Source organism: Diadema antillarum, unplaced genomic scaffold (genome assembly GCF_040938485.1).
Source record: "Diadema antillarum isolate AM-2024a unplaced genomic scaffold, OU_Dant_1.0 seq00000506_RagTag, whole genome shotgun sequence".
Lineage (NCBI taxonomy): Eukaryota > Metazoa > Echinodermata > Echinoidea > Diadematoida > Diadematidae > Diadema > Diadema antillarum.
In genome coordinates, this window is record NW_027271461.1 from 379,836 (window position 1) to 392,692 (window position 12,857).

At 39.3% G+C, this 12,857-nt stretch overlaps 1 protein-coding gene across 2 annotated transcripts; it reads right to left on the bottom strand.

Annotated features, from left to right (window-relative positions):
• Positions 1-460: 460 nt before the first annotated feature.
• LOC139733946 (UDP-glucuronosyltransferase 2C1-like) lies at positions 461-12,838 on the bottom strand. 2 transcript variants are annotated; one of them, XM_071644760.1, is made up of 4 exons: positions 12,162-12,838; positions 3,902-4,121; positions 2,909-3,128; positions 461-1,297 (listed from the first exon to the last, which is right to left on the bottom strand). In XM_071644760.1, the coding sequence occupies exons 1-4, from the start codon at positions 12,744-12,746 to the stop codon at positions 1,006-1,008; spliced, it is 1,317 nt and encodes a 438-aa protein (XP_071500861.1). In that variant the 5' UTR covers positions 12,747-12,838; the 3' UTR covers positions 461-1,005. The 2 variants fall into 2 exon arrangements, with proteins under 2 accessions (XP_071500861.1, XP_071500860.1); XM_071644759.1 differs by lacking the exon at positions 12,162-12,838 and adding an exon at positions 6,687-7,769.
• Between the last annotated feature and the right edge of the window lie 19 nt (positions 12,839-12,857).

Here is a 12,857-nt window from a genome sequence, read left to right on the forward strand (position 1 = left end):
TTTTTTAGTCGAAATCACATGCTACCTGCACTGATAGTGTTCTGATACACAATACTAATTAGCATGAAAAATCGCTTAGTCGATTGTAACTCGTAGAATTGATCCTTCGTATATCTATTACAGCTCCACATCTGAGTTCAGCATACAGTGTTCCTGTTTGGCATGGACAAAATATTGCTTGATTCATTTCTTTGGTATAGAAGTTGCCAGGAATTATACCCGAAAAATGTAATAGGCTCGAATCCCTTGAAATGACACATTGACATTTAAATCAATGGCAGACACATTGACATTTAAATCAATGGCAGACATCTTTCAAGACATATCTTTTCAATTCAAATTGGTAGGATCCTTACGCACCGTTTTCAATCCGGTTTTTTTTTTCTAATATCAATAAAAACATCACAAAACATCCGTGTATTTTGCGATGTATGAAAAGAGATAATTAAGATGATGCTAATGGTGATGAAGATGAAAGAAAGTACACGCTATACACAAAATCAATGAAAATCTATGTTCGGGCCAACGAGATATACAATTTGAATGTCATTATACCCTATCTAACAAGGGATGAGGCCACTTCAAAAGAGAGTGGCTTTGACGATGCTCGAGCAACTGTCGAGTGGAAATCTTGAAAACTCCTGAGCTTCATTATATCATTATGAGTGAAATGACCACAGTGTCACATTATCTAAGTTCCATTTCTCAGTGAATATCATGCTCTGGATATCTTTTTTAAAAGAAAAATAACAATAATTATTTATCATCAGACAGAAAGGGAAGATAATTATGCTGAACGTGTACAATTTTGTCAAGGGGTAAAACCTTGATCTGCCTTTGGCGACCTTTGAGGTGTAATCTGCGCAGATTAGGGCAGGATGGAAAGGAGGATGTGCTTTTGCGCGCGTCCTAATAGAAGGTGTCTGTGTCTTACCAAACAGCACTTAATGGTGAAGTGAGTTTTTTTTTTGTTGTTGTTGTTTTTCTAGTTCTTTTTATTTTGCCTCAGTCCTGTTTGGGCTTACTACTTATCATACGTCTACATGTCAGTTTGCAGCAACGACAGGTTAATTTGCACGTGTAGTAAAATATGACGACAAAAAGCAGAAAGCAGGTGAAAAGGAAAGCATAGACATCTATCAGGTAAAGTTGCACAAAGTTCAAATCTTTGACGGGTGAGCGTAGGTCTTTCCCACCGTATTTCATGACATGTTCCACCCAAAAGGCAGCCCGATCAGCAGGGGACTGTGGCCGGTCGCGGTAGATTGCAGACAGTCGCTTTGCCGTTTTCATGTACCTACATGGGAGATAAGTATGACCAGCATAATGGCAAACAAAACAAATGAAGTTATACCATATGATAATATCGCATTGCACTGCCTGGTCACAACACACACAAAAGCCTAAAAATGGACATTGAAAAAAACAGATGCCCTTCTAAAAAGCCCTTCTGAAAATAAAGTTGAAAGTTGAATCAGTTCTTGTCCGTAAGTCACACACATCGAAATAAGGCATTATGCACAATGCAGAGTCTTAAAAAATCCAACAAACTCTAGAGTTTGCAATACATTGTACCTAATGACATGAAAAAAAAAACTGCACCACATGGCATCATGTATGTTGGCATCAGAGAAATAATAACAATAATGATAATAATAATAATAATGATAATAATAATAATAATAATAATAATAATAATAATAATAATAATAATTGCATTTATATGGCGCTTTATACTGGTGTTTCTAAGCGCATTGGTGCTATTCATACACAATGAAAAAAAGTACGTGTGATACAGTGATACAATAATAAATGACTGACTGGGTGCGCCTCCAGAAAAAAAAATAATATGGCTGTAAGTTTGATATGCTACTCATTGACGCTATTTGACTTTCATTGAAAGCAGCAATCACATCTAATACGATGTAACTTCAAGGACACAAACTACGGCGGAGGATACGAGTTTCGACTGCAATTTTATACACCTGTATAAAACAAGAGACCCGCGGGTATAGCGCTCACCTGAGTATCGCAAGTTCACCTTTCACGCAGTCACTAATCTAAATTATTCACAGCTCTACCAAAATTTGACCAGGCATTCTCAAGTAGAAGATGAAAATGTACAATAAATGCCAAAATTTTTAAAGATTCCTTAATTTGGGGGGATTGGGGCCCCCTGGGGCCCTCTGGGTGGGGCATGGTGCCCATTTTGATAAATTGAGATCCTGACCCCCTAGGGATGCTACCTGCCAAGTTTGACGAAAATCCATCATGATGTTTTCAGGAAGAAGATGAAAATGTACAATTCAGGTCCCTATTTGGACCTTCCCAACCCCCCCCCCCCCCCCCCTGCCCCCAAGAGGGGCACCCCTGGATCTGCTATGAACAAACTTGGAACTACAGTCATTAATGTACTCACTCATAGTATTATCTTAGCTCTGAGCATAGTTTCTGATTCTAGAGAAGATTTTTAAAGATTCCTTTTTTTGGGGGGGGGGTTTGGGCCCCCTGGGGGCCCCCTGGGTGGGGCATGGTGCCCATTTCAACAAATTGAGATCCTTAACCCCCTAGGGATGCTACCTGCCAAGTTTGGTGAAAATGGGTCATGGGGTTCTCAAGAAGAAGATAAAAATGTACAATTTAGGTCCCATCAGGTGAGCTAAAAAGCGTCGGGAAGTGCTAAGGTGATGCGCAAGTTTACCAGCTCCGACTAAGCCCAGGGCACTGTTTCATGAAAGTTGTTCGCCCTGACAAGTTGTCAGTCTCTGATAATTCCAGTAAAATCCTTGGTTTTGATTGGCTGAGAAGTTCGGTCACGGACCGTTACTACGGTAATTGTCAGACTGACAACTTGTCAGGGCTGAGAACTTTGCTGAAAAGGTGCCCTGGTTTGTTCTAGTACACTCACGTGTTGTTTTGGGTGACAGTGTTAATAGCCGCCTCCAAATTCTCTGCAGTGATGGAGTGGATACTGAGTGACACGCCCATTCCCTTTTCCGTCACTCTAGCTGCTACACTCAGCTGATCGGAAAACACTGGTAGCACCACGATGGGTACTCCGTGGTATAAGGCCTCGTACAAACCGTTGTTACCGCCCTGATACATGAAAAGCCTTGTTTGGGGGTGACCTGTAAATACAATAATCATTATTCGACTTATTTGCGATGAGAGATGGGTAAACGTATTAATGTGTGCAAGACGTTTCTTGTCGCTACCTCACAACACACCGTGGCTTCAGATCATCAGTGTGTGCGCTACAGGCCTACGCAAAGAAAGGTTAAAAAATCTTTCAAAGTTTTAATACTAATTTCAGGGCAGGTGCATTTCTAACGGAAATGAAACATGCATTCCCAAAGGACCATTTCATAAAGGGGGTTTACATTATCGGCAGATGCAAGAATTTTTGTTGCAATAGATATAAAGATATTCAATCACCAAGTGCCGTGTGAATAAGTTTTCACCATGCACAATTTGAAGTGCAACTATTGCAGCTTAAAATGAGATTGTAATCGCAAACATTCTTAAAACGCGCCCACGACATCATTTCTGTCGTTTCTGCTTCATTCTACACTTGGGCCAATTAATGCTCAAACGTGTTTGTATATTTATGCATACATCATGCAGATGTACTCAAAGTATTATATGATTAAAATGAAAATATGATAAGGTTCATCAATTCGAAAATGTATAGAGACGGCGCGCACTAACGAACCTTATTTCATTTTCGGATTATTGAACCTTTGGAATAATCAACTATAATATAATCGATCTGCGTATATAGATTTATGTGCGGAACAATAGTTTCTCTATAGGTGTGTGCCAATCACACAGAATCACTACACATGATACTTATGCTGAAAAGCGTAAATAATAAAGCATCAAGTCAGAAGAGTGACTTTACCAAGGAGATCATTTTGAGGCAGCCATTCCATGGTCTTGATGTTGTCTGCAAGTTTTGTCGGAGTCCCGTCAGGAAGCTGCCACACCACTTTCTGCGGAAGTCTCGCAAACACGGAGGCGAAAAGATCGTTGTATCGCTGCGGCATGGCCTTGACGTATGTCCCCAAGGAGAACACAATGACGCCCTCATCGCCAGCACTATTCATGAAGTCATCGAGTTCCTACAGGAGAATTGGTTCAAAGAATAGAAAGCGACGATTCAAAGGGGGCATTCCAGACGATTTTCGTAATCATGTAGTACATAAATCAGAAGTTCCATGTATAGACTTGTGGTATTTAATTCAAATTATTGTGGCCCTTGAGTATAGAGATACCAATAATCTGAAAATCTTAAACAAATTACATTGAACAGTCGTGATGACTCAGAAGCCTCACATATTTAAGAAATGTATAAATGTAATATTATTCCATTACAAAACTGGTTGCTTAACAACTTCACTTGTGTACAATCTATTCGTGCCCCCTTATTTTGCGCTGCTTCCTGGAGCCCCAACTCATGCGTTCTTCTGGTGAGGCTGCCATGTTACCATCCTCGTTCATTGCAATGTTACAAATTTTGAGAACATTATCATTCCTCATTCCAGTCTCTATAAATTCTGAAACTCTGTACTCAGTACATTTATAACTTATATATATATATATATATATATATATATATATTTAAAGGTCCCCTTTAAAGGAAATGTTCCGATTTGGAAAGGAGATGCGAGAAGAGATTAAAAAAAATGTGCGTACGTATTGATATGTATACAATTTACCATTCTACAGGACACACACAGCGAAAGAGGTGAATAAAGTATTACTATACAGTGTGATACTTCATATCACTGATTCCTGTCAACTAAGATCATTTCTAATGATTATCATTAGACAATAGTCAGTTAACCAGTAAAATGTCGTATTATGCTTTTCGTGACGACGCTGAAAAATTTTACATTTTGTTCCCAAAATGTCTGAAGAATGAGCGTTGTGCAAAGTTCAACCTTTTCCCTAACTTTATACAGTATTTCAATGTCTCCTACACACAAAAAACCCCACACAAAACAACAAAACAAAAACACACACACACAAACATGAACAAACAAAATCCAAAAACGAAGCAAACAAACAACCAACGAAAACCCATGAACAAAAAAGAAAAGAAGAAATCAAGAGCTTAGTATCATATCGGCAAACGCATTTAGCCCTGCTATGATGTTCGCATTGTTTTCTATCCATTTTTTTCTGACCTACTGTTGTTTGGGGTTTTTTTTACCGCAAATCATATTCTTCCATAATTCTAGAGAGAGAGAGAGAGAGAGAGAAAGGGGGTTATAAACTGTATAATCACTTATTGGGAATTGCGGACAAAAATTATGTTTATCTATCGTTGTTTATCTTTTTATTTGAAACATACGTCGGCGGCAAAGAGAGCTTCTTTACTAAAACACACACACACATACACACACACACACACACACACACACTTACTTGCTATTTTGAGTGTTACGATGGTAACTGAAGGAAATGAAAACTAATCTTGTGGCCGTTGTTACGGGGCATTATTTCCCTGAAATTTGTTTGCTCAAGCGTGTACAATGTTTCTCATGTAGACTTTATATGGAATGACGAAAATCTTACATTTTGCAGGTATACGAACATAATGTATTGCCATTCAGCTTAGTGCTGTACAGTTTAACACTTTTTTAGATGTTGTGCGTACACACTACTGTTCTTTTTTGTGTCCACACACACCGACCGAAATAACAAACCTGTCCATAACACATTCTTGCGCCGTTAATCGCTGTGACTGTTACGTGTTAGGCCTATACTGTCGCTCAAAACTCAAACCAATGTAAAATGGATGCTCCAAACTTTCAAAAACTACCTTCTCACAAAGATTTATAGTATTCTCTCATATAGAAAGTGATTTTCACTTCCTTTAATGCGAAAGTATCAAACTTTGCGACATTCCTATTTCGCAATGCTTCATATCGACCAGGCCATACTTATGGTTTCTTTACTATAAACAAAACTATCAACTGAAAAAACCCCAAACGTTGCATCTGCTGTCTGCATATTTTATAGGCCTCAGATTACGATCAACCAACTGGCTCTTAGCAACACTCACTAAATAGTGAGTTACATGTATTATTTCATTTTTGCTCACTGCATTTATACTGGTATCATTGACGAATGTATCGGCTGACGTCGTGGACTGTTTGTGAATCATTATTAGGAATAGATTTTCAAATTCGATGGTTTTGTTTTTACTATTCAGAATAAAGTCTGTGGGTTGTCTGCTATGACAAACTGCATGTATCCTCAACAGTCGTCTGGCAGACTTAACGGTAACAAAATGTACATTAGTTCCCCGTATTACTTCCACGTGACTTCCGTATGCACACGAATGATAGGTGCGTTTATTATTATGCATGAACTACGCATGCATCTAATCAACAAAATATAAAATATGTCACTATCAAGGAGATTTATATATATCTCTCTCTCTATCTCTCTCTCTCTCTCTCTCTCTCTATATATATATATATATATATATATATATATATACAGTGTATGTACTGTTCTAATAGGTCCTTATCTTATATTACCATGCAGTTTACATGCATATGTGTGTTTGGGTTTGTTCGCAAAAGCATTATAAAACCAGAGGTGACGTATTTCTTCTTTATGTTTTAGTACACTTTCTTATGGAGAACCCTAGCTGAGACTTTAATGATACGTACCCGAGTTAATTTGTTGGCAGGCCTTGTCAACAGGCCACCAACTTCAATGACTGATGGAGGCATCGGGGCCACTAAATCGATCACAGGATCGGAGTTTGTCAACGTCAGTACAGACTTTTCTAAAAACTCTGTCATCGTCTGTTCTTCCATTATACCGAACTCATGACGAAGGGGATTGGCAATTCCCACAAAATATTCCATGATGAAGTACCTGGCCAAAACGGTTATGATCAAACTCTTGAGTCTCTGCCAAAAGTTCATCCTCTGTGGAGTGCCAGAGAGGCCTTCGGGGATGACTGCAGGCATGAATGGTGCACCGGCGAGTTCTGCTACGGAGTATTGGGAAGCTAGAGGATTATAGAAAACGGTTGGAGTGCCAACATACGCGTTTAAAAGGATGCTGCATCCCCATGTAATATCAACGATAGTGATGTCAAACTTTGCATCACGTAACCTTCCCATCAGCGCCTCGTCGCTGAGAGCCGCCCGACAGTCCCAGACTAATGGCATTAGCCATTTCGACGGGGATAAAATGAGATCGGTGTTAAAATCTGCCTGGAAGGCAAAGGCTGCAATCTCACGCGTGCGTCTGTACACCTTCTCCACGGGAACGGAGTGGTTGAAGATCTCGTAGCGAAAGAGTTTGGAGTGTACAGGATGTCTTGCACGGTACTCGTATGCATTGCTAATCAGGTAGGTGACGTTGTGACCCCGCTTCACCAGGGCTTCGCCGATAGCTGTGGACGAGACGTAATGGCTACCCTCACCGTAAGTTACGGTTATGAACACGTTGAAGGGTAAAACACCAGCAATAAGAGAGGCAAAGACAAGTAATATGGCTTCATGTCGATCCGTCCGTATCATTCTTACCCCCATTGTGACTGAAAATTTGCCGCCAATCATCAAAATTACGCGATGTGTATAATTATTACACTAATCTCCGACAGGGAAAGGCTTCCAGCTAATTCACGTAGGGCCCACTGTTAGTGCTTCGATCGCTTTTCCCGCACGTGTTATACGGAAGCTATTTTTGCACTGCCCGGCCACACTGTTTGCTTACTCGCTTTGATCAAACAAGGTCAGGGCATAAGCCGAAATTCACACGCACATTTTTATAGGGCCTATCATGTTCATTGCCACTATACTACTGCAACTAATGTCGTTCAAAACGGATCCCACATAGGCATGAATTCATGAGATCACAATATTAGCCACTCATCCGACAACCAGGACAACCGTGGAAACGCAAATTATGCAAAAGAAAGAAATTTCCATATTGCGATATTCAAATCACGTGGATATCACTTCTATTGTCCACTTTAGTCAAGAGTGAACATTTCCACTCATTTTCTTTTCTCGAGAGAGTATACCTCTTTAAGACGATGTTGGCACTGAAGACGATAGTCACATAAGACGATAAGCACCACTGTCTCAATACCATACCACTTGATAAGACAATATAAACCACTTCCAGTGAAGACAAAGTATAAGTACATTGTTAAAATGTGTTCAGCCTGTAGGCAAACCGAAAGACTGTTTTAGGTGCTTGCGTATAGGCTATAATAATAACTATCCACGGAAGGATTATAGTAGCAGATTACCATACATCGATGTGCACAGAGTACACCACGAAGAATCCTCATTATTACATGCATGACTTCCCTGCTTGGAAATTTCATTTGACATGCTTGGGGTGTTCAGGGTTTCCATAGCACACACACTACACACAAACACACGTACAATCCATATCATAGAAGATGCCTGTTGAGATTTGACTTATTAAAAGTTATAAGAAGCTTTGTCAAAGACGTTATTTTCTTCATTCTTCGCTAATGCTTTTGCAATCGACCCCTTTTATCATTAATCTAATGGAATTATAGCTTTTGGAAATGCATGATAACATGACTTGTATCCCTTTTTTAACATGTCTGTGTCGCTAAACAGGAAAATAGTGATAAACAGGGGCTTAATTTCCTGATGGTGTAAATAAACATACCATATATTATATTATATAGCAAAGAATCTCTCATCTGTATCATCCACATGTTGACTGAATGGTTTCGTATTCACATAGACCTAACGTGAGATTCTTGTCAGAGTGGGGAGGGAGAGTAGGCCTATAGAAGACATAATACTCAGTGTGTACATAGCAATTGCTTACTATCGCTTAAAATATTCCCCATCGAAATTTGACATACATGTATGGAGCTTTAACTGAACTATGACACATCAGTATCAGTAAATCAAAAGCACGTGATGTTTAATGTACACGCTCGTGATCTTTGCCCCACGTCTATCAGGGAAGTGTTACAAATAAGTAACACCGATATCACCGAGTACACTGCAAAAAGTCCAGTGTTGAATAGTGAACACCGAGCTGGTGTTAAATTTTCGGTGCTCATTTATGGTGTTAGATTAACACCACCGGGTGTCATTTCCTAATTTTAAACTGTTTTTTGAAGAGTTTCTTAGTAACTGCACTTCTTGTTGATTTTTAATTCAAACAAGACGATCAAGAATTTTACATTAAAATACTAGATTTTTGAAAAAATGTGAAAATGAATTTACACCAAAGTAACACCAGCTGGTGTGGTCTCTTATTGAAGCTGGACGGGTGTTAAACCATTGATATTAACACCAACAAATATCAAATCAACACCATGTGGTGTCATTTTTGAATTAACACCAGTACAGTGTCAAAATAACACCAGGTACAGTGTCAAATTAACACCACTAAGTGTCAGGTGAACACTTTTCAACACCATCACAGTGCATTTTTAACACCTGTGGGTGTGGTCCTCTATTGAAGTTTGATCGGTGTTAGATTTAACACTCGTGGTGTTAAATCTAACACCGATGTTTTTACAGTGTACCTCTTTCTGTGCCAATGGGTCAAACCTTCACACTCATGGCCTGGAAATCAATGTGGCAAGAAGAGGGTTAAATGGCCGTCAGTTTTTCTCAAGCAGTCACTATAGTGAGCTCACGAGCATATAGCGAGACATTGAGACAGAGCAATAAAAACGTTTGAACCACGATGCATACTGTTACAAAACGTTTATCATTTTGTTCTGTAGTTACGGAAATACAATGTATTTCTCTTAATCAAAAATGTTTTGCAAAAAAAGAGGGATTTCAACATAGCTACGGCTATATAATTCCTACCCTGTGGTTTGTTCATCTTGCTTAAATAACAATGGATAACCCAATATTTGATACCTTTTCTACCGGTAGAGCTGGCCTTGTAAGAAGTCCGCCAACTGCGATGACGGATGGTGGGAAAGGAACAATACAGTCTATCACTGGGTCCATGGCCATAAGAGCTAGATGAATGTTTTCTAAATATTCTACCATAGATTTGTCTGTCATGAGGTGAAACTCTTCCCTCAAGGGGTCAACCAGGCTAACATACCAATAGAACATCCGCTTCACCATAACCAACGACACTGCATTGGAAACTCGCTGGAGGAAGGTCATACGCTGTGGAAAATCAAACAGTCCTGGTATTACAGCCGGAAGAAAAGGTGCTCCTGAGAGCAAATTTGCCACGTAATACTGGGACGCCATGGGGTTGAGGAGCACGTTGGTTGTATTCAGGTATCCACTGAGTAACAGGCTACATAGCCACGTGGTATCGAGAATTGTCACATCAAATTTGGCGCGTAACAGGCGATCCATAAGATCTTTGTCTCCCAGAGTGGAGCGACAGTCTTCTATGTAAGGAGAGATGAAATTAGAAAAGTTGACTAACAGATACCACTCAATACGCCACTCAAGAGCACATTTTACAGCTGCATCTGGTCTATTCTTCACTTCCTCAGCGGGAAATGGATGTTTGAATATTTCAAACGTGAAAAGTTTTGAGTGGATTGGATGATGAGCGCGATGTTCGAAGGCATCACCGATCAGAACCGTCACGTTATGTCCGCGTCGTACGAGGGCTTCTCCCACAGCAGTGCCCGCCATGTAGTGGCTTCCCTCTCCAGCGGTTGCGGTGATAAAGACATTACCACCTGATGAAAGCGACACACAACCAGAGACTATCGCCCCTATCACGAGAATTGCTTCCCTGATTTTGTACATCATACTCATGGATCGTACTTATGGTTGTATCAAAGTTATGTAAGCATCGTATGCGCAACACATAAAACAGTGATCTTTCACAATCACATCGTGTGCAGGATCCCCACTGTATGATAAAGCACGTCAAAGCGCTATCCATGCGTAGTCTACTTTCCAGGCGGTCTATTCATTCCAAAATCTGTCCCAACTTCCAAGTAACTGTAGGTGTGAAACGCTTCCACGTGAAAAAAAGACTATCCAAAGTAGAAGTTATTCTTAATCTTCACAGAAAAACTAGCGTTACTTTGAATTTACATTACACCACTCTCTTATGGGTTCCCATAACGGTTAATGCTTTTTATGAAAAATGTAGGGTCCAAAGTTTCTGTCTATATGGACTATTTTATATGTACACACATCATTTTTACTAATATGTTCGTTATTCCTTTCTTGATATTGCGTCATGCACTGTGTCAGGACACGGGGAAAAGACACTGACAGGTAAAATACAATTTAAACTATATAGGAAGTCAATATTAACGTCACTTTGTAAATGATATAACTGCAGTGTCACAGATTATGAGATTTTATGTTTGTTTGGGTTACAGATAATAACAATAAGCTCTACACCATTAATTTATCAAGTCATTAAAGGCACTATTCACCATTTGCAGATGCAACAAAAACACTGCTTTAGTGCTTCAGTTTTTAAATGTGAGTTAGGGATAGAAACAATCAATGTAAAAAAATGAATAAGTATAAGCAATGGTAATTATTGTTAAATATACAAAGTATGAACAATACTTGTAACAAAATGTTTCTAGACTAAACCGTCTATACGGTTATCATAATATGGTTTATTGAGAAAATAGTGATCTCCTTATATTTTAGGCTTTCTGGCGAAATTTTTATATGGTAGAATGTTTTGTGATATAACTAAATTACACTAAATACTTCGAACTTTTTATATGGCTGCGCCCAATGGTAAACAGTTTACCTTTAAACATAATGACATTCATAGTCTATTTAAGTCCACAGTTGCCCATGACTCATCACATACTACATCCTTCACTGCGCTGACTGAATCTAACTTACCTAGACACAAGTATATACCCAATGAATATATCAAATGGTGAACACTTTGAGAGAAAAGGAGTATTGCTTACCATGATTCAGAATAAGGTTTATGATCGATATAAAATTCGGGAGTGTGAAATGTCTCTTAAATCACTCTTTCGCAATTGGATAGCCAATAACAATGTAAACATTGCCTTTATACACAGGCCACGATAGCGAGTTCCGTAAAACCAAATAGGGTCCTACATTTACATGACAATCTCATCTTCAACCACAAAACAAATCAAACAACCCAGAAACAACTTGAACTACCCTAAAAGCGAAATGATACTTCACCTTGTTTAGTTGTTGAGCTGGCTTTGTAAGCAATCCACCGACTTCAATGACAGAAGGAGGGAAAGGAACGATAAGATCCATCACTGGATCCATTGACATCAGAATAAGGGAAAAGTTTGCCATGTAATCTGAGACAGATTTGTCTTGAAGTATGCCAAACTCGTCTATAAGTGGATTAATCAAAGTCCCGTACAGGTGGAATAACTGTTTTAAGACAGTAAACCAGACTACATTGGTCACCCTTTGGAGGAAGGACATTCGTTGTGGTAATCCGAGTATTCCTCCTGGTATTACAGCGGGAAGAAAAGGTGCACCTGAAAGTAAATTTGCTATGTAATACTGGGACGCCATGGGGTTGAGGAGAATGTTGGTTGTATTCAGGTATTCACTGAGTAAAATGCTACATAGCCACGTGGCATCAAGGACTGTCACGTCAAATTTGGCGCGCGACAGGCGATCCATGAGATCGCGATCTCCAAGAGTCGCTCGACAATCCTCAATAAATGGAGAATATATTTCGCTGAAATTCGTAATCAGTTCTAGATTGAGAGTCTGCTTGAAAGCCTGGCTGATTATTTTTTCCATTCGTGCGTGTACCTCATTAGCGGGAAATGGATGTTTGAATACTTCAAATTTGAAAAGTTTTGAGTGGATGGGATGGTGAACGCGATGTTCGAAGGCATCACCGATCAGAAC